General features: G+C 44.8%; 1 protein-coding gene across 1 annotated transcript in view; it reads right to left on the reverse strand.

Moving 5' to 3' along the window:
• Nucleotides 1–26,387, reverse strand: part of EGFLAM (EGF like, fibronectin type III and laminin G domains) — a 178,784-nt gene that overhangs the window by 33,500 nt on the left and 118,897 nt on the right. Inside the window, exons 8-14 of the mRNA XM_045787293.2 lie at nt 17,267–17,373; nt 16,361–16,679; nt 15,632–15,732; nt 14,434–14,534; nt 12,341–12,485; nt 9,702–9,891; nt 966–1,091 (exon numbers count right to left, since the gene is read on the reverse strand). Coding sequence (XP_045643249.2) covers nt 966–1,091; nt 9,702–9,891; nt 12,341–12,485; nt 14,434–14,534; nt 15,632–15,732; nt 16,361–16,679; nt 17,267–17,373 — 1,089 coding nt within the window. The remainder of the gene's footprint in view (nt 1–965; nt 1,092–9,701; nt 9,892–12,340; nt 12,486–14,433; nt 14,535–15,631; nt 15,733–16,360; nt 16,680–17,266; nt 17,374–26,387) is intronic.

Raw genomic sequence — 26,387 nt, forward strand, 5'->3', positions numbered from 1 at the left:
GTGAGCAAGGACCAACCTTTACTGTGTTAGGCCACAAAATATGAGATGATACGTAACAGCTTTGGCTTACTGGAAATCATAGGCCCTCCTCTAGATGAAATGATATTTGAGATTATACAGTGCTAAAAAAAAGAATTTCTCTCAGGATAGTGTCTTAGGTCCAAATTTGAATCATTGGTGAGAAAGTTAAAACATGTTCAACTCTGCATGGTGTTCCAAAATCTTTTAAATCTTTAAACTCTTCCATTATTATGTGTGGATTTGTGCATGCATGTGTTTACATGTATATATACACGTTGGTACATACATGTATTGAGATCTATACAGACAGTATGAGAGGTGGAATAATTCACTAGAGCAATATAAAGACAGAGAAACAAGATGACTTTTGTCCCATCCCACTGTTCATGATTCTGTGTGTATCTTCCCAACCTTTTCTCTGAAACTGTTGGATATTCTAAGGAGCATGAGCTGCAAATGGTCTGATATAGACCAGACGCACAGAGGTTTTTCAAAGTTTTTTGAGGGCCAAAAGGTGCTCAGCAAAGCCTGGCCCAAGAGCATCTTCAGATGAACATATCTTTGGTTGGTTTGACACTTCAACACTCAAAGACACTCCTACCTGATAAAAAAGGTGGGGGGGGGGCACCTGGGTGGTTCAGTCAGTTAAGCATCTGACTCCAGCTCAGGGTCCTGGGTTTGAGCCCCATGTAGGGCTCCCTGCTCAGTGGGGAGTCTGCTTCTTCCTCAGCCTCTGGCTCCCCACCCAACCTTGTGTATGCTCGCTTCTCTCTCTCAAATAAATAAAATCATAAAAAAAAGATTCTCCCATGTCTCCCAACAATGCATAAATTTTCATCCCCCCAAAATGTATGGGACCTTGCTAAAGGCACATTGGTGAAAAATTACATCAACATGGATTAACAGTGCAGACAGAGGTCGCAATCCACTTGTTTCTCTCTCACCATCTTCACAGTGCCGCCCTTTAAATCCAAGAGGACAGAGGCAGATGTAGGAGTCGGCTTTGACGGCCATGCACGTGCCACCGTTGACACACGAAGCTTCGTCACAGAGTCCGCTGCTGCACTCCCCTACATACAGAACAGGAATTACAAAACTGATCCATCACGTGAGCCAGGCCAAGAGGGCGGCGCTGGCCATGCCAACAGCTCAGGTCTCCAAATAAATACAGTTCAGTTCCCACTCCTGTTCATCGGTACCCAGCACAACTGCAAAACAGCTTTCAGGATAAGTGGAACATACCCTTTGTTTTAATTTGATTTTGTCTTGTTCTTTACGAAGAGCCACAGAATCTTTAAAACATGGTGGACACAATAAATCAAATACTAAATTGTTGGATAATTTTATGACCACTGACAAGGATGAATGAGCTGTTTCTGCTTTAATTCATCTCTCTTATTCCCATAAGAGTGTGTTTCAATCCCTCCAATGTCAACATGGCATTTCTGTTAAAAGCGTTCTAGTTTTTGTGGCCCCAATCACCTTAAGTGCTACCGCCCTGTGGGCTCAAAGTTGAGGCAGTAAGGTAGGGACTGAAGCCATGTCTAACGTATGACCTGGCCTGAGCCATCCACTCCTCTGTCTGGGACAGGGAGGGGCTTGGGGGCTCCAAAATACCTCAGCATGTGCCTTCCAGAATCCCTATTTCTACCTCCAAAGTTACAATCGTATGGGAGACAAGAAGGTGGCCTGAAGTAAGAAGTGGTGACAGACTCAACACCAGGTGGGTCCATTCTCTTTACCAAACACATATCAGAGAGGCCCATCCAGGGCATACATTGTCATTGTCAAGATCATCAGATGAAAGGGAAACAAATGGACTTCTCCTGCACTGCTTTTCTTCTGCCTCTGTGGGCTTCCTTGTCTCCTTGTATGTAAGAAGTAAATTAGACAGAAGGGCTACTATCTGGCCCAGAACGACATAGGTGAGTACAAAACACTTCTTCCCGGATTGGGGGCTAAGGGGCACATCTCTGATGGAGAGGTCCACCCCTGTGCCCTGCAGGTGGTGATGCTGTGCCCACCTGGGCTGGAAGCTCACCTCCCCCCGCCCCCTGTTGGCCTGGTTGTGTCATCCCTGCAAGCCTCTCATCCTTTCCTCCTTAGTCCTCTGCGTTTGTTGAGCTGATTGGTCTCTGCTTCCATGCTCAGCCTCACCTGGGCAGGGGTGGGGGGGTGGGGGGGGTGGGGCAGGGAGTGAGCCGGGCTGGGTATAGTGTGCACCCAGGCGAGGAGGCTGACCTCAGGGGTCTGTGACAGAGCTGAATTCAAGCCCTTCCACAAGGCTCGTTGCTCTAGCCGGGGTGGGCTGGCCTCGGTGAATTCCAGCGGGGGCCCCTGTAAATTCAGGCCGAAGTGACAGGTGGTCTGCAGCCGCAGCTGGAGAACACGACCCGCAGCCCCACTCCGCAGGGAGGGTGACGTGCCTCCATGGGAGCCAAACACGCAGGCCCCGCGCCCCCACCGGTCCCGGCCGGGCTGCAACTCCTTCTCAGAGAAGGACTACTCCCACAGGAAGACACGGGATTCTTGGGTTATTTTAGATGCACATGGGAAAATATGACTGTATATATTTGCATTGTGACTATATTTTAAGAGGTGGGAGTGGGGTGGGACATTTCCTTGCTGAAAGCGTGTTTCGGCAGGATTCTACTGGCCGTGGTATGCCAGACGCATTGGGAGCAGTGGCGTGGGAAAGAGGAACGAAGTCCTACGGGGAGGGAACCTGGGGCTGGACAGGGTGGTAGCAGGGGACATGGAGAGAAAGAGAAGACACAGGGAAGGAAGAAAGAGCCGTTCCTTCCAGAGGTTGAAGGTGGAGGCAGACTCTAGCATAACGTCCAGGGTCCCAGCTGGGCTGTGTGCAGGAAGAGGGGCAGGAGTAGGGCGGTGAGCATGGCTGGGAGCAGGAACCGGTTGCTGGGGGGCAGAGGGCCTGGCCTCGCTCAGCTGAAGCCTACGGTGACTGTGCCAACATCCCCCGCTGAGCCCTGGGCATAGTCCCCACACCGGGGGGGGGGGGGAGGTGGTGACCCTGAGGTGGAGGGGCTTCCTGAGAGAGGATGGGGAAAGGGCCCCATGGAACTCCCAGGCAACCAGAGAAGGGTGAGGCTCCGGCAGAGAAGACAAGGAGACCAGGTCAGAGCACTCGGAGGACTGGGGCAGGGTCATGGAGGCTCGGGAGGGGCAGGAGCACAGGGAGAAGGCAGACTTAGTACTGCTGACAAGTCCAGGAGGAGAAGCTGTGCGTTTTGTAAAGAGATGACCACACCCGGTTTGAGGAGAGCAATTTTGCTGCACAGTGGAAGGCAGAAGCCCCACCGCAGGGGGTTCACACGGGGCCCGGAAAATTGTGAGAGCTGGGTCTAGAAAGAGAGGAGAGAGGCGTCCAGGGTTCCCGAGCTGGAAGGGTAGTAGGACCGTGTGAGGCGGGGGGACCTGAGCAAGTGTGAAGAAGCCAGGCCAGGGGGCCTGTGAACTTATACGGGAAACACATTAATCTTCATTTTCCCTCACTTCCAATTGAACAGAGTGTTTTCTTCAGTTACTAATGTAGGCAACAAAAGCTCAAAGGATAAGCAGTGCTTGTGGCCTATGACCAACAGACCCGAGTTATTGTCACATCACAGCCCACTTGTCGCAGATAATCTCAAAATATCATTTATGTTAATTACTACTTTGAAATCACGGTAGCCATTGCACCCCCATTAAATAATCCTGTTCTCTAATGCTTAATAATTGAGAGGCACAGATACTTCTACAAAAACAAAGCTTAAAAGCACTGTATGGCTTCATTTCAATGTGAGTGTTTCCTACCATGGATATTACTCTCTGCATTTAAAAACATCATTTTGAGGGGCGTCGGGCTGGCTCAGTGGGTGGAGCATGCTCTCTCTATTTCAGGGTTGTAAGTTCGAGCCCCACGTTGGGTGGAGAGATTACTTAAAAATAAAATCTTGGGACGCCTGGGTGGCTCAGCTGGTTAAGCATCTGATTCTTTGATTTTGGCTCAAGTCATGCTTTCAGGGTCATGAGATCAAGCCCTGCATCAGGCACTGTGCTGGGGCGTGGAGCCTGCTTAGGATTCTCTCTCTCCCTCTGCCCCCTCCACCTCTCTGCTCTCACTCTCTTTCTTTCTCTCAAAAAAAAAAAAAACCTTAAAAAAATAATAAAAACATTTGAGAAGAGTCCATTGGCTTCACCAGATTGCCAGAGAAGTTCATAGCACACAAAAGGTTAAGAACTCTTGGGTTATAGCCGTGATCATCCTGGTAGCAAGGTCCAGGGATGTAGGGAAGGATGGGTGCAGAGTGGAGATAAATAGGTTGGTTTTATTAATTTTTTAAAAATTATACTCATGTTTATTCCTTCAGCTAATTAAGAGGAGGACAACGTTTTCAAATGTGTGGCTTGCATGACATAGATGGCAAGCAACAGACAGTTCAAACGATATATAAACATGCTGTTAGATAGTATGATTTCATACTGGCTGGCAAGAAAGTTATGCTCTGTTCAAGTTTCATTCTTCCTAATTGTCTCATTATGAAAAGTTGTTCATGAAAAGATAGGGCTTCTATGACACTCACTAACCTCTCTTTTTCACAAAGAGAGAGGTGGATTTTGATAGGCCAGAATCAAACCAGAATTGAGTCAAACTAGAATTTAATGACATTGTTCTCATTGTACTTATTTTCACTATTACCTTTACGGCAAGCCAGTAGATCTCCATTTGGAGCCACGATCAACGGTTTGTCCTTCCAGGGAGGGGATATTTATTGCTGACATCATTGGGATAGCCATTAAAAAAGGTTATAATAAAAAGCAGACCAACTTTCAGTTGGTTTATTATTGCTTTCAAATCGACTATAGATAAGACATCCCTTTATTGCCCCTTCTATCTTGCTCACTTATTGTTAGTGACAATAAGTTCCTTTGAAAAACACAGAGGAGAACATAGGCTGCAACCTCTCTGACACCAGCCACAGCAACTCTCTTCATGACACATCTCCAAAGGCAAGAGAAACAAGAGGTTGGTTTTAGAAAGGAGGGAAACTTCCCACTGAGAGTGGGAGGAAGCAAGTGGGTTGCCAGGTCCTGGGCCTAGAGTGCTAGCGGGACCCCAACATCAATATATAAAATCACTTTGGTTGACACTGAACCTACTAGATGCCGGCTGGTGTTTATCCAAGACAATGTAGTGAGGGCAGGAGAGAAACTGGGCCCCTGAGGAGAGACGTGAAGGTGGCACATCATGGAGTAGAAGACATTAAGGACACACGGACAGGGAGAAACCCTCCTGCCCCCGTCCCCCAGTCCATAACCGAGCCCTGTCTATCTCCCCTACTGAAGAGCTGTCCACTCAGTCGCACTTCTGCCACCACCACCAGCCTGGAGCAAATCGCCATTATCTCTGATCCGGCCTGTCTCCATAGTGGCTCGGCCCGTTTAATGTGCCTCCTGAATACCGCTTCCAAAAAGCTGTCCCCCGCCAGAGGGATCTTTTCAAAACACAGACTACATCAGGGTACCCACCTCCCCCTCACACTCCCACTGGGACAAGTCATTTCCTCTGCCCGGAATGTTCTTCCCTCTCTTATCTGCTCGAGAAGAAAAATGCTTCGGATAGCAACTTTGCGTTATATCCTCACAAAGCTTTCCTGGACCTCCAGCTCATAAAATTCCCTTATTACACATTATTGTTGTACTGTCACTCCTTCTTTGTAACGCTTACACCAAATTGTAATTTTACATCTGCCCTTGTGATTGTTTGATCAGTCTGGTCTCTCCTTGTGGCAGCTACGTGACGGCTGAGCTAGGATCATTACTTTATCCCCAGCACCCAGCATCATGACTGGCATCAAGCAGATGCTTACGTAAGTATCTTGAGGGAAAGAATGACTAAAAGAGTGATAAACCCATGGTGAGACCCATGGACACCTCAGACCTCTTGAGTCTCGACTAACTGGGGAAGCTGGCTTTGTCACGTTGACCCAGTGGGGTGTGGAGATCCAAGAGAGGATTGGAAAAAAGGAGTGCTGGTGGTTTAGGTTTGAGAATTTGGGTAGAAATACTAAAAGGCAAGTCTAGACCAGAGAATGCAAAATTTTGCTGAGATTGCTGACCGGTCTAGAACGTGAGTTTAGAGAGAGTCCAATCACTGGGACTAATCTAATGAAGGAGATGAAGTGGGAGAGCTTGCGTAATGAAAGGCCCCTCTGAGGAGTGGAGGTAGGCTGAGGCGAGGTGGGGAGGGGGACAGAGAAAAAGCTGGGGTCGCAGAGAGCAGTACCCACTTAGAGGTTCCAGACAGAGGAACCGTGACTCTGCCACTGTCATTACCTTCTTCTGGATGCCTGTATCCACACCAGAAATTCACTGCTGTTGGTATGAGCCCAGACTTCCCCATAGTGGCACCGTACTTAATTTAAAAGAACTTGAATTTCTGAAGGACTAACTCAAAGTAAAGCTAAGTATGGAGGCTGAGGAAGGATTAGCAACCCTTTTCCAGCATGTCACGGTGAAAAATGGGAAGAAAAATGAAAAAAGGCAATGTGACTGATGCCTGCCATTAAGGTTCACCATAAGGCTCATAGTCATCAAAGAATCCAGTAGTAGCTTCCAGGGAGCCCAGAGCCAGCACCGCCTGCTGCCATCGGCTCAGTGGAGAGGTTGGTTTCGCACCATGTGAGAATTGAAAATGCTGCCAGAAATTGGTCCTTGCTCAACTTCACAATGTCTTAACCTGTCAGAGGTGACCGTGCAATGTGGAGACTACGGATCTGTCCTTCAGGGCTGTTTCCCTGTTAGTTCAATGAAGAGAGAAAACTTATACCCTGCTTAATGGGTGGAGTCAGGATATTAATAATAATATCAATAGCAAGAAATATTTACAACATGTTTGCTATGCGCAAGGCTTTGTTCTTAGTACTTCATATGCACCACAACTCATCTGGATAAAGTCATCTTTATGATGAAGTTACTAAAAAAATTCACTGGTTGAAGCCCTAACTCCCAAGGTGACTATATTTGGAGACAGGACCTTTGAGAAGGTAATTAAGGTTAAATGAAGTCTTAAGAGTAGGACCTAATCCAATCTGACCAGTGTCCTTATAAGAAGAGGGAGAGACGCGAGGGATATAGGCACTGACAAAGGCCATGTGAGGACACTGTGGAAGGACTGCCATCTGCAAACCGAGGAGGGAGGCCTCAGGAGAAACCAAATCGGCCGGTGCCTTCGTCTTGGAGTTCCAGCTTCCAGACTGTGAGAAAATAATGTTATTAAAGCCACCGGTCTGTGGTACTTTGTTACGGCGGCCCTAGCAGACTGAGACGGTCACTGAGTTAACCGACTTTAGAATTGTCTATCTGCTCTCAGTGATGGAATAAATATCTTTACTCCTTTAAAAACAAGTTTAATCTTTTCAAAAAATGATGCTGGAACAACTGAACATCCACGTGCAAAAAAAAAAAAAAAGGTAATAATCTACACAGATCTTACACCCTTTATGAAAATTAACTCAAACAGATCATAGACCTAAATGTAAAACACAAGACTGTGAAACTTCCAGAAGGTGGTGTGGACAGAAACCTAGATGACCTTGGGTAAGGCAATGACTTTTTAGAGACAACACCAAAGGCACAACCCTTGAAAGAAATAACTGATAAGCTCGATTTCATTGAAATTAAATATTTCTAATCTATGAAAGGCAACATCAAGAGAATGAGAGGATAAGCCACAGACTGGGAGAAAATATTTGCAAAAGACACATCTGATAAGGGACTATTGTCCAAAATATATTTTTAAAAAAACTCTTAAATTTCAACCATAAGAAAACAAACAACCTGATTTTTAAAATGGTCTAAAGACCATAACAGACACTTCACCAAAAAAAGATAGACAGATGGTAAATAAATATATGGAAAGATGCCCACATGATATGTCATCAAGGAAATGCAAATCGCAACAATGAGATACCACCACACATCTGTTAAAATCTGGAACTCCGACAACACCAAATGCTAACAAAATTGTGGAGCAACAGGAACTCTCAAACATTCCCGGTCGGAACACAAAATGGTACAGCGACTCTGGGAAACAGTTTGGCAGTTTCTCACAAAACCAAACATACTCTTACTATGTGATCCAACAATCACACTCCTTTTTGGTACTTATTCAAAAAAGTTGAAAATTTATGTCCACCCAAAAAACCTGCACACTGATGTTTAGAGCAGTTTTATTCATAAATAAAAACTTGGCCAAAACATGGAGGCAACCAAGAGGCCCTACAGTAGGCCTGACAGACGTGCCTGTAGTACATATAGATGATGGAACGTCATCCAGCACTGAAAAGGAATGAGCCATCAAGCCATGAAAGGGCACGAACGAAACTTGGTGCATGTCACTAACTGAAAGAAACCCATCTTAGAAAGCTACTTACTACATGACTCCAACTATGTGACATTCTGGAAAAGGCAAAATCATAGAGAATATAAAAAAAAAATCAGTGGTTGCCAGAGGTTGGGGTTGGGGGGGAAAGGAGAGGGATAGATGAGCAGAGCACAGAGGGTTTTTAGAGCAGCAAAAATACCCTGTATGACACTGTAATGACGGATATACGTTCTACGTTTGTCCAAACCCACAGAATGCATGATGCCATGAGTGAACCGTAACATGAACTACGGACTTTAGGCGATACTCATGTGTCAGTGCGGGTTCATCCGGTGTAACCAAGGTACCACTCCAGGGGCATGCTGGTCATGGGGAAGGCCATGCTTGTGGCAGGGGGGTGGTTAGGGGGGTATATGGGAAATCTCTGTATCTGACCCTCAAATTTCTTGTGAACCTTAAACTGCTGAAAAAATAAAGTCTTAATAAAAAAAGAAAGTAGAAAAAAAGTCAGTCCCAGCTCTGCCTGCTCTTTTGATGTTTTATTTGACTTTTAGCCCCAGTTTCATGATGTATAAAATAGGCATAATAGGGGTGCCTGGGTGGCTCGGTCGGTTAAGCATCTGCCTTCAGCTCAGGTCATGATCCCAGGGTCCTGGGATGGAGTCCCTCATCAGGCTCCCTGCTCAGGGGAGAGCCAGCTTCTCTCTCTCCTCCCTGCTTATGCTCTCTGTTACTTTCTCTCTCTCTCTCTCAAATAAATAAATAAAATCTTTAAAAATAAAATAAAATTTAAATTTAAAAAATAGTCATAATAATAATTGCTACCTCCTAGAGCTAATGTGAGGAGTTAAGGAGCGGGCATTTGAGAAAGTGTTGGACACAGTGGTCAAGAATTAGAATTTGGCCATTTCTCCTGGAAGCAGAGAGCCTATGAAGGTTCTTCTTAAATTATTGTGTTGGCTTTTCCACTGGACTGAGTGAGGAAGGGTGAAAGGGCTGAACTGCTTGTTGATCTGTCGGATGAGACCATGCCATGCTTCATGAAGAAGGCCAAGGGCAGTGGGACACAACCAGGGGTTTGGTGTGCCATATTGTTTACCATGTCTTGCTCGTCAGGCTCAGGTCATAATGTCTGCAAAGCACCAACCTCACCCCTTGGGCCCACCTCCCTCCTGAAGTTCTGCATTAACCAGTTGCCTAGGGCTGCAATCCATGAAGCTGCTCACCTCCGTGGCCCACACCAGAAAAGCAATCCCACAAGAGCACCCTGGCTCACTGGGCAACCACTTACCTATGTCGGCCCCACTGAGTGCCTTCCCTAGGGGCCAGGGCCTCATGTCGATTCTCTTCCCATTAACGGTGAGCGACTGCACACAGCCTTGAAAGCCTCTGTTTGTTCCTGTTGCTCTGACCAACCAGTATGCACTGGGAGCCCCACCAAGATAGAGGGGTGTCCGGAAGGTAATTTTACTGTACTGGCCCTTTAAGAAAGATGAAAACTGTAACTCACCAAAATCGAAAGCCAAAACACAACAGATTTTAACGAGGGGCATGGTTAAGATGTAGTTTACAGCTCCACTGCTTTCTTCCATCTGTGTTTATGTTTACAACACTGCCCTACTGGAAAATTAAACCCATGGTTACTGTAGGAAACCCAGTGAGCTCCTCAGAGGACTGTGTTTTGAGAAGAGATGGTTTTGGAATGCCTAGAAGGGAAGGGAAGGTAGGTCAGAGCCAAGAGCAACCCAACAGGCAGGGCACCATGCTGGGCATCCAAAAAAAACTTTCTCTTTCCAGTCCTGACACCAACTTACTGTGTACCTTGGATGAATCATAGGGTTCTTGCGTGTCTCAAAAGGTGATAATGCTAATTTTGTGTATATGTGAGCCAACCCTTACCTTTTACTCTCCTACTCACCCTTATACTATGTCCTGCAAGAAACATTGTGTGTGGTGGGGAAAGGGCAGGATTGCCACACAGACTGTGTTGCAAAATACTTTGAAACTTGCTCATGGATACAACTTTTGAGTGTGTATGTGTATCTACAATTAGGTAGGGACATTTCTAATCTTAGAGAAAACCACGATCCGGACTGCAGGTTTTGAGGTTACAAAATACAGACCTGAACATGAGGTAGGACAAAATTAAGGTACCCTTCATCATTTTTTTATTACAGAAATATCTTATTCATTTGGATTAAAGTGGGCTGGGAAAAGGCATGTTGCCAGAATTTATAAAAAGTCCAGAATGTAAGCCACTGAAATGCAATCTTTATCTTTTAGACTTTTGTTGCCAACAAATAGAACATCTAAATCATTAATTTATCTTTCCTAATGGATAGATAAGAATCATTGATAAATAGTATATTGAATATGAGCTAGGCAGCTTTAAAGTATTTACAGTGAATTTTAAGGATTGTTCACCAGCCACTAAGGGTACTGTTTTTGTTAGATGAATTGAGTGCCCTGTTGGCTTATTTCATTCAGATCCTCAGAATTCCCTCCTGGATCTTATCTTCACTGTTCCCTGATCCAGGCCCACAGCAGGGGCCTGACAACTCAATCTTTTTTTCCTTTTCTGGGACATTACGTGTGTGATAGGGTGGGTGGTTCCTCTGAGCCTCTCTTACAACATCCCAGGCAATAGTCTGGTAAAGATTGACCTTTACCTTGCTCTGATGAGGGTTGCTTTGGGTTCTGGAGCGTGCTTTGCCTGCTATGCAGAGAACTGGAAGTGCCCTGGAGTTTGCCTTCCCCCAGCAGAGCACTTAACAGTTTTGATGGGAACCAAAGTGTGAAAGTCCAATTCCCTTGCTTTGGGTGGGAATCACTCTGAGGTGTAACTTACATTACTTATAGTTTCTTTCGCTTGTTGTTACCACATGGCTCGGTTTATTAACCTTTGCAAAATTTCCTTGCTTTCAACCACAAGACATTTTCACATGTATAGCTTCTATTACAGCTTCTCCATCTTATATTCACTGTTAGTATTTGGGATCCAAGGCCAAAGCTTCTTTATTCCTATCAGACTTGATTGTAATCATATTAGGGCTATTGTCCTGGCATGCATGTGATTCCATAGTTCATTTTTCATCATAGTCTTTTTCCCCTTAGAAATACATGTGTATATGCATAAGCGACCTCACTGGATTCATATTCACTATGTTTGGATTCTTGTTCCTTTGGAACCACTGGGGTCCAAATTAATGGGAATCTGCAAGGCTTGGCCCTTTATATAACATGTCTTGCCAGTAAAAAATAGTGGAAAGTCCAGGCAGGGAGGAAACCACACACATATACACAAAAGCTTTCTTGCTACATTTTTCCTCAGAGAATACAGACACCTGCCTGATTATAATTACAGACTCAGTTCCTTGGCAGGTTGCTAATCCAAACTGTTTATTCTAAACAGGGTTCTAAAATTGCCCAGAGCATGACCAATATGTGAATACCTAGGTGATTTACTGAGTAGCCCAACAGTTAAATTGTTTGACCACTTCCTGGAATCATGGCCCCCAAAAGGGTAGATGAAAGGATCGTTCCTGTCTATTCAACCAAGTGAACTTTTCAGGACTGTTTTCTAAAGCCACATGGCAACACCCTTGCCTTAAAAGCAAGCTTTGTGTTTGGCACTAATAACGGCATCTTTTCTTCCCATACGGGCCTTCTCCCCCCCCCCCACCCCCACCTTTGTCCTTGTGGAAAGAGAACATGGCCCTGAGCACAAGGCCAACTGCATGTTTCTGTGCCCCCACAGTGATGATGCTTGCAGATTCAACTCTTCTCCTCAGCAGTTGTGGGATGGATGGGTGCCCTGAGCTTGCGTCCTGCCATGTCTGCCTCAGCTCTCCGCAGTGCCCCCCGCCCCACCCCGGGCGATGTTAACGGTGGGCGCTAGGTGGGTGGGCAGGGTGTGAGGCTCGCACTCACCTGGGACTGGCCTGTCACCAGGGTGCCGTTGTTCACCTGCAGCAGCCCTTTCAGCCCATCTCTGTGGAGCGTAACTGTATGCCAGGCCCCTAGTTTGATTTTGCTTTCACTTGTAATGACAGCAACTCCAGTTCCACAATTAAACCTGTGGGGAGGAAAAGGCCAAAAAGGCTCTCTGATCAACCAGCTCCGTATGTGTTCAGACCTCATGGACACCACTTCTGGGGCGATGGCTTCTTTGAGAGCCAACCTGTTCTGTTCTTTTTATGAATATCAAGAACCATTTCAATCTCTACATGAAAGAGCTAGACGCCTGCTCTCTGGGCCAGTCTCAGTCCAGTTATCTTTAATCTGCCCACAGACCCTTCAAATGTGGGGCCTTCCTCAACCTGATCTTCTCTGCAGTTTCGAAAAGGATGGGCAACTAAGATCCTCCCCCTCTCTCTCGGTGACTGCCAGATGGTTCAAGTGGATCCCAGGTACAGCGAATTAGAACTTGAGTCATTCTGCTTCCAGGTATTTCTCTGGGGACTTGCCCCAACTCCCAGATGATGGGCTCAGCGATATTAATAAAATGTAAAAAACACAAGTCTTCACACTCATCTTGGCAAGCTGGCCAGCATGCCATCTGTGCTCAGCTGTGCCCAAATGCAGGTGCAGTTTCCACAGGAGGCCCCAGCGTTGTGGGGAGGTGTGGGCAGAGGGGGAACATTCTCAGACGATTGCTTTACCCTTGTTTTTGTTTTCTTTCTCTAACTTCCCTATGGCGCAGGGTACCCACTAGTCACTGTGCCTTCCATCTAGAACCCTGACCCTTTCCCGTCAACTTCCAGACGGCCGCCATGCCACTTCCCCCCGGGTCCTGAGATGGCCAGTGGGGCAGGACAAAGGGCCAGCATCATCCTTCTCTGGACTTGCACTAATTGAAGCTACTTCTCATGGATTCCCTGTGTCTCCACGATCCTCGGTGGAGAGGAATGGGGTTGAGAGGCATGGCGGAGTAGGCTTCTCTGGGGGGCAGGGTAGCAGAATCACGAGGTGCAGAGCTGGGGAGTGGCTACCAGCAAATTCCTGCCAGTGCTACAGATCCTCCAAGTGTGAGAACTGCTGCCCCAGACCCTGGCCCAGCATCAAACTCCCACGAATCAAAGCATTTAGCAAAGGATGGGGGACCGCTGTCTTCTCCAAGCGGGATGTTCAACAGTCCTCTCCAGCTTAACCTAAAGTAATCTGGGGGCTGAAATAATCCGAAGACAATAATGGTTACTGCTTATTGAGTGCTTGCTATGAGCCAGGCACCGCTCTAAGCACTTTGATGTATTCATTCACTTCATCCTCACAAGAGTCCTGGGAGGAAATGCCCGCTCAGAGAGGTGAGGTCACTTGCTGAAGGTCAGGCAGCAGAGGAATGGTGCCAAGGACCTTAACCAGTGCGCAAGGGATAGGACAAGGCTGATCCTCACTGGTCATTCTCACGGAGGTGCTGTGTACACCCTGTGTGGGTGGTTCAACACTCCCACCCCCACGAAACTCTGCCCCCAGAAACCCACGCACAAACTAACAGCGGATTCCAAAGTACATTGGCAGAGAAATGACCAGGGCTGAGGAGGAGTGCCAAACAGTCTGCTGCGGCCCCAGGGGGAAGCTGAGGATGGGCTCTGGGCCTCTGGGACCCCTCAGGAGGTTGAGGGCTCCTCTCTGCTCTCTGTGGCTATCAGTCCTATTTGCCTAGAGACAAGAAGATCCCAGCCTCCTTCCCGTCACATCTACTCGAGCCCCAGGAGCAAAGGGACAGGATGGCTTGGGCTCACTGTTGCATTCGCTGGACCTACAACGGTGCCTGGTACACTGCAGGTGCTCCAGAAACATTTCCTGTCGAATGAACGGATGGTTACAGGTTCCAAAACTCAAGCTTCAAGGGTGACCGGCAATCCTGATACGCCACTATTTTGTGAACAGCTCCCTGCTTGCCTTGTATGCACCGTTCCTCTATCTGCAGGGATCCATCCCATTTCTATTTTATTCACACTATAAAAATGTAAACGTAATGTAGAATCGCATTAACAAATCCGTGGGGTTTCGGCGGGAGTTACCTGAACTGGAGAGAGCGTCGGATGATGGCCAGGGCCATGAAATCGCCCCTCCCGTGCTCGTTCTCCCCGCAGTACAGCAATAAGCCGTCCTCCGCCTCTGCCTGTTGTACCAACAAAAGCCACACGAATAATGAGCGCCACCTGGAAACACTCATGAATATGAAACCCGAGCATTCTCTCTGTGGTCCTGTTTACGGAGGGACAAGCGCACGGACTCCAGTGAACTCCCGGGTACCAGTTCTCTACTCCTTTCCAGTAAACAAAGGGCAGCAATAGAAACAGTGTGTGAAGAATGGCAGTGAGTTTAGAGAAAGCTGGCTCTGCCTTTGACCTGCTCTGCCCTTGGCTTGGTGGGTCCTCCAGCAGAGCCTCAGGAAAACCATGTGCACAGAGACCCCGTCACAGAGAGGCTGTTTGCGTGTCCGTCAAATTCTATCTTCACCAAAGAGCGTTCTATTTTTTTTTCTTACTCTTTTTACCTCCCTCCCTCTGGAGAAGCATGCACATTTGCTTCTTCCTTCTGTTAGGAGAACAGGATGATAACATCCGTCCTGCTGATAGACTAGGTTGGTTTTCACCCACGTTGGCTGCCCTAGACTGGGATGGATCATCTTTTGGACACACGACACTGTGACCATGACCTCAAAGGGGACTTGTTTCCAGATCTCCAAACCTTGCTGTGTTGTCTAAGATGTCCAAAGGAATAACTCTAAGCTGAAGTCCCTGATTGAAATCTGATTTGCAGTTGATTCAGATCAGAGAGCTTCCACTGGGCTCTCACTATGTGCCAGGGCCGCGTGTCTAGCAGTTTTTCATTTGTTCGGTTATCGTCACAGCAAGGATGGCAGACATGTGAGCTCCCTTTAAGAGGGATTTGGGAATGGGGAATGCATATGCCTCTGAGATCCTGGTCTGTGAGGAGTCACGACGATGAGCCACAGGGCTGGGACCTACACGCTCTCACTGGCCGGCCGGCCACTTCCACAGTTCAGTAGCATAGAGAACCCACCCTCCACTCACTGGCACCCTTTATGTGTGAATGTGCCCATCGTTCTTGCTACCCTGTGAACGTGTTTAAGGACCTTTGCTATTTGTCTCCACACTTCCTACACTCCCAGCCCGCTGCATTCGATACGGCACAATGCTCAGCTAAGATGTCCGTCCGATAGGCATTCATCAAACAAGTAATCCTTCTTACCCTAAATTCAAGAGTAATTTGAAACGCCTGATAGGAGTTCTTCAGAGGCTCAAAAGTTACATAGGAGTGGCCAAAGAACTGAGGATACTGTATAACAATATCTGAAAAGAGAAAAAGACAACATAAAAGCATACTGTATGATTTCCTTTCTTCTTCAAATGCAAAACAATACATGCCATTGCCTAGAGGTCATTAAGTGAAAACCTCGAATAATCTGCTACACCTGGCTTATTACCTTCTCTACTTTTTACACCTATGATTCTCATTCTTGGGAACTTTGAGCTTCTGAAATTCTCCGGGAGAAACTGGAGATTGTTAACTTGCTACCCGAAAAAGAAATCAATGGTTTTAAGACCACTGCTGCCTGCCCTCCAGCTGGACATCTGTGTAATGTAAGTTGGCTCAATTATTATCTTTCTTAACCTTTACGCCCATGTTTCAGCTGCACTTTTGCAGTAGAGACGTGATCCAAGTAAAGTCTGCCTCCCCGAGGTGCTGTCAGGATTATTTATTAATTGCTCCAAAAGTACACGTATGGCACACATAGAAACAGGGCACTAGTCAACTAGAAGCAATGGAAGTGGCCTTACATTTTTCCTGGATAGCTAATTTAATTATGAATACGTGGAAAAGGTGCTTATCTTAGAAAAAGGGCTAGGAGGAACCATGTGTGGAACACAGAACTGCCCCCTGGCTCCCACCATGTTCTTCTCCCCACCAATGGCCTACCTTCTGAGCAGCTCGCACCACCTTTGCCCAGGTTGCATTGGCACCGTGAGCCCCCCCAGGTGTAGTCATTGGCACAAAAGCTATCAGCAGAGCAGAGCGTTTCATCACAAGACGTGTCAAAGAGCCTTGGCATCATAGCCACTCCATTCTTCTCTTTCGTCTCCATTGGCGTGGGCTGGGGAGCCACCGTAGTTATTGGGAGAGATGCTAGGGTAGGGGGGGCAAGCCTTGGAGCAGTCTTTGGGTTTGACCTGAGTGCCAGCTCGGATTCCACCAAAAATTTCCCATTTCCTCCTTTGAGAGCAGGAAGTGGTTTCACCTAAAGCCAGAGAAGAGAAAGGGTTCAGGATTAACACAGAGCACAGTGTTTAGATAGCCTTATTTATGGGTGATGTCTAATACTTGAAAATATGGTCACTTTTGTGATTTCTCAAAACCCTAGGATGCAGATGGGGTAGATAGGACTGACCCCACTTTATGGATAAGAACTCTAGGCTCAAGGATTTTAAGTACCTTTCCCTGTGCTATTCAGAAAATCAGTGGTAAAGCTGATATTACATGATTTTTATTATTATAATATCACAAAGATGTGTTACTTTGCCAAGGAATTGTTCATTTCCTCCTAATATTTGACTTCATACATGTCCACTTGGTGGGAATCTAAATATATTTCTGCCAGACTGTGAAGTCCGCAGGCAGGGGCCGGCTACAGAACATCAGCGTGGTGGGTACCTAGTTACCACGAATTTATGAGCACCTGGAGCCTAACAGAGAAAATAAGTGTTAAGAGCAAATGGGCCAATTTAAGTAAGTTTTAGGTAAAATGTTCATGGTCCATTGGTTAAATTGCCTTGTTCAGCATGAAAACAAAAACACCCAGGTTTTATGAGCAGAGATTCTTGTTACCTCCTCAAAGGAAACATCCAAATTCAAGTAGTCTTCAAATTCGTCATCCTCACCGACTCCCGTTGTATAGCGGGATCCGTAGTGGCCACTTCCTGCTTCCTTGGGGCCTGCACAGAGAAAAGAGCACACACTGTCAGCATACGCCTTCCCTCCCTTTTCTATCGTTATTGAGCCATATACAGAGCTCTGTCAAATGGATGGGGAGGTATTGGAAACACACAAAAAGTAACACAAGAGAGGAAGCTCGATGACCAAAAAATTAAAAAAAAAAGTTTCATCTCATAAGTACTAAGGAAATGCCAATTAATTCCAGAAAGAGCTGCCATTTTATACTGACAAGACTGGCAAAAAATGTAAATGTTGGGCAATAAAAGAATATCACCAAGGATGGGATCCATAGGGACTCTTTATACCGAGGTTAGATGTGTACAACCACTTTACAAAAATTCTTGGAAATAAGTAGATAATGTTCACACCGTTCAACCCAGCAATTTCAATCCAACTTACAAAATCTGGAGAAATTCTCCCACATCTGTACCCAGGCCACATGCAAAACACAGTCAGAGCAACAGAATTTATAATGGTAAAAAACATTTCAAATTTGCTATTTATAACAAGTAACACCCTAAATATCTGTCAGCAGAGAATAGATAAGTGAATTATACTATATCTATGGAATGGACTACTATATTGCAGGAGAAATGAAAGAATGAGCATTTAATGCATCGGCATGGCTTAATCTCACATTATTCCATGTAAAAAATGCAAGTTTCAAAAGAACATATCCAGTTTGATGCCATTTATATAAAATTCAACAGCAAGCGAAATTTAATATATTATTTAAGGATAAATATATATAAATAGAACTATATAGAACTAAATATATATATTTATATGTAAATATATATAGTTCTAAATATGTGTGTGTGTGTGTGTATATACACACACACACACACATATGTCTTAACTCATAAGAAAAGTAAGACCATGATGTAAATACTTGGGGGAAGTTAGGGGAGGGATGTGAATGAGCTCCGGAACACAGAAGCCTCTGAGAGCTCTATAACAGTCTATTTCTTAAGACAGGTGCTGGGTACCTATGAGTGTTCATATTATCTTTATACAAACTCTTGATGTATGAAATATTTCATTACAAATTCTTTAAAACAAGAAAGAGACATTTCATTAGAGTAAACACTCCTACACCTGGCAAAAGGGGGCCCTACGTGGTTATCTTAGGTGCCACCATTTCCATCCATCTTAGCAAGACAATGGGATCTTTGAGAACTGGAAGGTGGGCTGAGAATAACTCTTAGGAGACAATATATGACATTGCCTTTTGGGGGATGGTCACAAAATCTACTGATCTCCAAAAGTCCTGCCATAGGTGGTCACAGGTGGTACTCTCCCAGGGTCTGAGAGTCTTCCAAAGTGCTGTTCCATAGCACCCCCATTTCCTCCCAGCTGGTTTGGGCCTAGGTACCAAGTGCCTTCTCTAAACAGGACATGCTGGGCACCAGCCCTTACAGCAGAAACAACTCTGGCAACAGAAACTGACTTCTGTAGGTTGCAATGCCCATCAGACATCCAGTGTTTGGATGACTGGTTAGAAGAAGGAGAGGAAAGGAGAGGAGGGAGACATAAAAAACATAAACTGAACTTAAAGACATTCTGCTTTCACAATAAGCTAAGCCAAACACCTTTCTCACAAAAGCAAATTCACCCTCCTTTAAGCACAAAAAAAAAAAAAAAAAAAAAGCATGCAGATTGAAAACAGAGTTGAAGGACACAACAGAAAGACAGTGTGGGAAGCCTTCGCAGCGGACACACAGTCGACCAGAAATCTCCTCCCGACCAGGAAGAGAGAGATGGTGGTGGGCAGGTGATGTGGAGACAGCAGGGAAGGAACCGTTCTCAGGTGCTCAGGCACATTTTGGTGAAGGTGGGATAACACAGGGGAGGTGGTGTTCTCACAACCTTCACTTCAACTCCCCACAGTTTTATTTAAAATAGCCCACATATCAGCTGAAAATCCAAGCCTGTTGATTCCAGGTTTATACCTGGATGCAAGTTCTCTTAAGCCACCTGCCTCCAGCCGGCACAGCTGTGTGCCAGATGTCTTCACACAAAAAGCCAGGAAGCCCTCGAACACAGCTTTCCTCTCTCTTGTCTCTCTGGAGCTGTGTACCTTTCTACTTCTCTCCTCGACTCTCCCTCTTTCTCTAGGTCCCTTTCTCACTCTCCATTTCTATGTCTGTCTCTCTCATAGATTCACAATTGTCAGATTAAGGAGGAAAGAATCCATTTGATAATAAAAGAACTATATAGCACATACATGAAGAGAGCTGCATTTTGTCTCCAGGGAGCTGGTCTCTCTCTACCTTCAAGGTGTTCTCCCTGCCCTGTCCACATTCTCGCCATTCTTGTACTGTGCTCACCAAAGTCGAGATTCTCTTCATTTCATCTTATGATACCCTAACTGAAGAATAAAAACTTTCAAAGACCACCATGACCTACAAGATAAATCCTAGGCTCTTGCTTAAGAGTTCAAGGATCTCAGTTTAACTCCTCTTTTTCCTCCTTCTTTCCCCCATCACCATTATCTATTGAAATCTACTGTCCCTCCACAATTAACAGGTATGGTTGTGTGTGTAACATAATACATTTCTAAACTTTACAATAAGTCTGCAAAGTAAGAATGGTTAATTTCACTTTATAGAGAAGTAAATTGAAGCTCAGAAAGGCTAAATGATTTGACTAAGAGCAAAGATTTTGTAACTGGCCAAGCCCAACTCAAAGCCAGGTCTGTCTGGTTGCTACTTTCCCAGTTGCCTGTCAGAGAAGAAGCCACTGTGGAGGTGCAAAGAGCCTGGGACCTAGAAAATGAATACTTAGGACCATTTTTACTGTGCCAGGAACTTTCATACATTATTTCTATTAATCCTCAAAAAGTGCTGTGTCATTGGTATTATTTTCTCCATTTTACCATGTGAAATACAAGCTCAGAAAGATTAAGTCACTTGCTCAAAGGCACCCAGATGGTAAATAGCAGAGCTAGAATTTATCTTCAGTTTCTCTTTTGACTACATCATACTACTTATAGTCTACTCCAAATTGTGTTTTCAGCATTTTTTCTCCTCTTCAAAAGTCCTAATAGTCAAACTGGTTGATCAGTTGTCTCCTTAATACATCTTGTGTTTTCTTATCCCAAGACTGGTTATTGCTTTTTTCCACACTGCCATCTTTCCCTCCTCTCCTATATCCTATACATAGCTTACCCATCCTTCCAACTGCATGCATCCTGTGGAGACAGAGCTGAATGTATATCATGAGAAGGCCAAAATCAAGTGATATTTTAAAAAGAGAACATCAGACACTTCCAGAGAAAAGATGGCGATTCCACAAAAGATGAAACTGGCAAGACCTGTAGGACATTCCTCCATCTCCTCCAGGACGGGGCCATCCACCCATGGATATGTGCCCCTAACCATGAGCTTAGAACAAATTTCCAGAGCTTGAAAATATCAACAGATGCTTAGAATTTTATTTCCACCTCTGGACTCCTGGCCCCAGAATGCTGTCCTTATGTTTCCCAACTCAGTTGTGAACCCCTTGAAGGCAGGAACCATAATTTTAGGCTTCTTGATAACCCTTTCCATCACCCATTTAAGTCCATTTAAGTAACACTTCACACACTTTAAAGCTGCAGGAGACCTTAGACACCTTGAAGTCCAAACTTCTCATTTCATAAATGTGTAAACTGAGGCCACAGAAGACAAGTAACTTGAGATAAAGGTCATGCATCTCATTAGAAGACCTAGGACCAGAATTGGATCATATGACCCCTAGTTCAATATCCATAACACTCTATCATGCACTTTTTGGTGCCAAGTATCTAAGATACTTCAACCAGAAGAACATGAAGACACTGAAGTTGGGTGTAGGTAGCTGAGGTCTCCTCCTGCCCCTTAGCCTACCTAGGAAGTCTGTCTTGAAGGAAACTTCTTAGAGAAAAGGACCATGGATGTGTTGCAGCAGCTGTGAAATGGTACAAAGATGAGAATGGAAATGATGCCAGATTCTGTTCTTTCCAACAAGTAGAATAAGGCACATATTATTCACTGGATAAAGTCCTTTGGTATTTATAAAAACTGCTTTGTTTTGACATGATATCACATATCTTTTTGAAGCCAGAAGCTACTGCTTGGTTTGGGGAAACAAAGGGTATGAGATAAGGGTGGGGAAAGGAATATGGAATTATAAGGACTCAGAGTCAAAGAAACTTTGACTTCTATAAAAAGACCTTAGAGATCAGCTAGCACAACAAGTCCATTTTACAAACAGGTAGACTGAGGCTCAGAGAGTTCATGTGACTTGCCCAGAGAGACAGCTCACTGGTGGCAGAGCTGATCCAGAATTCTGGGCTCTCGATGCTGCTTTCTGCTACCCTTTAAGGCATCTCAAATTCCCTATCCCTCATCATAACCTGGGCTAATAGTTACTTCCCATTTTTAATAGGAAGGAAAGGAGCACAGCATGACTGGAAGGAACATGGAATAAAATTCTCTGCTCTTGTTCAGGGCTGGCCCCACCACCTCAGAGTTCAAATCCACGGCTTACATGAAGTTTTTACCAATTGTTTCTAAGTGAACACGGAATGCACAGTCCGAGACTGTGATGAGAATTCTCTCAGTAGCCTGGGGTTATTGTAATTAAAGTGCATAACTTATCTCTTTCTACTTGGCACGTTGTTAATTAGGAAAAGAGAGCATAAAAAAGGAGGCATGTATTTAAAACCAGAGAAGTCAAACCACTGACTGAATGCAAAACAAGTTCAAGGGTTATTCTACTGCAAGAAAAACTAACACACAAAATACAAATTACTACTAACAAATTAAGGGTGATGTATTTGGCAAAAACCTGTATGTTTATTTTTTTAATTTTTAAAGATTTATTTATTTATTTGAGAGAGAGAGAGGGCACGCATGTGGGGGGAGAGGCAGAGGGAGAGAGAGAATCCTGAAGCAGACTCCCAGGTAAGCACAGAGCCTGACTCGAGGCTCGATCCCAGAACCCTAAGATCATGACCCGAGCCAAAATCAAGAGTTAGCCGCTTAACCAAACTGAGCCACCCAGGCGCCCCTTTATGTTTATTTTCATGAAAGCATCACAAGTGTTCTATAAATAGTGAGTTTCTCTGATGTATCAACATGGTGTAGTCGGAAATACCCCTGGTCACGGAATCCAAATAATTAGGAGAGGGACACAGATGATTATGTGACCCTGGGCAAGACACTTAATCTCTCTGGGCCTCATGTTTTCTAATAAAACAAGGAATGGGATTAGATTTGATGACCTACGGGGTCCTTTCCGGCACTAACGTTCTGTGACCCTGAAGTTTACACTTTTGATTTAGACATATTGTTGGCATCTGTTACTTCAAGCAAGGTTTAAAAAAGAAATAACTGGGGAATTTTATTTATGTGGATGAAAAAGAAAAAAAGGAGTTAATTCAGCAAAGAACTTACATGCTTTGGGGATTGTGGCTTTGTGTTCAATATTAGAAGCCTCCTAGAAGGTAGGATATCATTTATCAGAATTCATCTTCATTCACAAGAACCAGGTTATGTGAGGCCCTTCTCTTACTATTCTCCTGGTTGGGCCCATCCACCCATGGATATGTGCCCCTTACCGTGAACTTAGCTCTTGACAATGGATGAGAGAGGAACACTGATTCCCCACTCCTGAAGTTATAATCATGCAGAGAGTTTCTGGGATTCTTGTCCAACCCCTTTTCCTCCCTAAAGGGGTAGAGACAGCAACCTAGATCTGGGTAGAAGCATTTGGTCCACATTTCTGAACTGAGTGAATCTAATCTATCAAAGGACCTGGGGGAGGGAGGAGGAGTTGGGGGCAAATTCGGTCCCTCCCACCCCCCTTCTCAACCTAGAAAAGTAGAAAGCAGTGACCTGGGCAGGTGTGACTTCCCTGCAAATGCGACTTTCCTTCAAGTGGGCTCTTCCCTAGTCAGAGGGGAGTTCTCAAACCCACTTTGCACCTTAGAGTAAGCTACGTTCTCTGCCCAGCGTTTATCGGAAATAAGGATGGCAATTTGATTCTTTATCTGCTGACTATGTTGTCTTATTTCTCAGTTGGTTCAGAAAGTGGACAAAGAAGATAAGTGTTTTTAACTGGGCATCCTCAAAACCTCAACTCAGCAGAACAAGAATGATTGGAGAAGTGTCCCCTAGGAGGCAATGTGTCATGGACAGAAACTGGAGCATCTCCTCCAGTGCAAATATTCAAGACACGGTTGGTTGGATAGAAAAATGACAGGTCAGCCCCATGGCCTTTGTCCCTTTGGAGACTCTGTGCTACTGCCAGTTCAAGCCCTATCTCATACCAATTTATTCCTTCTCATCCTGCTCCAGCCAGAAAGACCAATGGTTCTTCTTTCAATTTGGGAGGCACATCATGCTTTCTCCTGCCTCAGGGTCTTTGCACATGCTATTCCCTGTGCTTGGAAATCTTATCCCTCATTGCCCACTTTTTGCCTTTTTAATTTTTATGTCTCTGTTCAAAATCACTTTCTTAGACATGTTCTCTCTGTACCCCAGATAAGGTCAGGTTCCCTTCCTATATATCCTCATGGTTCTCTCCTCTTTTATAGCATTATTAACTTGTAATTACATATTTATCTGTGGAAAGATTTCATAACTGCGACTCTCCCGTTAGATTGAAAATGCCTTGAAGAAGGCAATACTGTCTGTATCAGTTTCTACTATACCACCAAAACCTTCCTTACTCCCTGGCACATTGTAGAAATTTACAAAATGTCTAAGAAATAAAAACAGTGAACTTTTGAGATAATTTAGGCATAATAAAAATATGTGACTGCAGCATTCATCTGGATTCTTAAATAGCAAAACTCTAGGCACAAGAGGACCCACATAAAGGGTTTAAAAGCTATCAATAATTCTTTCCAAGATCTTAAAGAAATCATTCCACAGACCTTTCCTGGAAAATCACCCATACCCTGTTCCCCTTCTGGGCTGAGTCTTCCAAGCATTAAGTTGCTTTGGCTTGGGCTATATGTTTTAAGTGAAGTCAGTCCTGCCACCCCAGCCAAAAATGATGGAACCAGGATCTAGGCCTGAGCCTAAGACAACCATACACAGACCAACCTTTGAGAGGCCTCATGTAAAAATCTACCAAAAGGAGGGCTTCATATCTGAGGGCAAGGCAGACAATTCAGCCTTAACCCCTCCTCCCTTACCTCTTCTCTGTAGATACTACAGGAGCTAAACTTTGGATTTCTGAGCCTCCTTTGCATCTAGGGGTGACCATGAGGTAGTCTCTGTAAGATGCAAGTAGAAGTCTTCCGGAACTTTCCTTTCTACTATGTTGTCTTTGCCAGTGAGGGTGGTTGTGATGGCTGGAAGTTTAGTGCATTCCTAACTGAAATGAACAGGGATCAAATGACACAATTAGACCCTCTCCTTGGGAAATGTACCCACCAACTGTGTGCATGCTGAGGGGTGGGGCACAGAGCTCCCCTGTGATCCTTAAAGTCACTGGGAGAGCCTTCTCGTTCTGCAGAAAATTAGCCTGCTCAACATCAGCCTTGGCAGCACAGGGATTCAGAGCGTCTACAAGGATGTTGAATGGTTTCCCTTGCTCCTTTCTTTCCCCCAAATAATCTGCCTGAATGTTTTCCTCCAACCTGAATAGATCTAACGAATCCAGGGTGTGTTTCTATAGTGGTAGGAGTAGGGTGTTGGGGGACAGCTGCTCTAGGTACCAGCCATAAGCAGATGTGTTTGCTCTTTTCTGCTCCTGCTTCATGAAACGCTCATCTGACTACAGCTCCAGATGATACCCCAGGCACCAAGTGACTTCTAGAGCCCTCACCTCGAAGCTTCTCCAACTCCTTTATCTATATGCACACACACACACACACACACACACACACACAGGACACACCAACTATGCAAACCCCTGTGGGGTGTTGCCTTTTGAAGAACATAAACCAGTCAACCAAGCACAAGCCACTGTATCTCTCTCCCTCAGAGTCTCCCTTTCAAAAGATAACGGGGCTGTGAAAAGTTAAGCAAATGGCCAGAAACCAAGGTGTTAGGCACCTATTTCTTTGCTACCTGCTGATGGAGAAGATACATAGGCAAAGCATAACACAAGAGGTGGCTGTAAACACAGCAGGAAAACCCAAGGCCGTATTTTCAACACGCTGTGCTGGAAATTTCAGACTTGGAATCTTTGTGACTTCAAAGAATAATGAATAATAATTCACTGACAACATCCTACAGCGATACCTCAGGACTCGAGGTGGAGTGGGCAGTGTACTATTTAGATAGGCAATGAAAGCATTTCTAAGCAGCCAACATGGTGGCTGGCATTAAAACTTCAGTGTTACGTATACAGCAGGCACTTACTATGGATTTGTTAGGTACAAGAATGACTGAAAGACTGTTCTCTTTAAAAGCCAAATCTTACAGTGTGCTCTGCACATGGGAAATACAAAATAAATGTTTTTTGGAAGACCCCAGTTTTCACATGGTCATTGCCAATGCTCTAAGTGTCTAGCCAGTCATTTTCACTGGGAGTTTAGTAGCAAAGAAAATGATTGTCCATAGTGTCAGGAGGACATGGTCTAAAAAGTGAGATCTCTCTCTTTCCCTCTCTCTCTCTCTCCTTTTCTCTCTTTCTGTGGGATAATTTGGCAATCTACATCAAGTATTTGAGTTATTCAACTCTGTAAATGTATTAGAAATTTATCTTAAGAAAGTAGTCAGATGTATCACAAATTTTCATTATTTTTAAAAATTATTTTACATTTGATGACATGTGATATGTTCATGGGATGACATTATGTTTGGAAAATGGAGGTCACTGACCTTCTTCACATGAGCAGTAGAGGTAGAAGCAGGCTGGAGCTGGCTGAACAGTGCATAGAGGTCAAAAAAAGTGGTGATAACAGTGAATGTAGATAACACAATAACTCTAGCTTGAAGAAAAGCAGAGAAACAAGATGAGACGGGGAGGCGTTGTGGGGTCAATGGAGTCTTTTCTGTGAGATGGCATACGTATTTGTGTGATGATGAGA

The sequence above is a fragment of the Ursus americanus genome, chromosome 15 (assembly GCF_024610735.1).
Source record: "Ursus americanus isolate L20-20 chromosome 15, mUrsAme1.1.p, whole genome shotgun sequence".
Classification (NCBI taxonomy): domain Eukaryota; kingdom Metazoa; phylum Chordata; class Mammalia; order Carnivora; family Ursidae; genus Ursus; species Ursus americanus.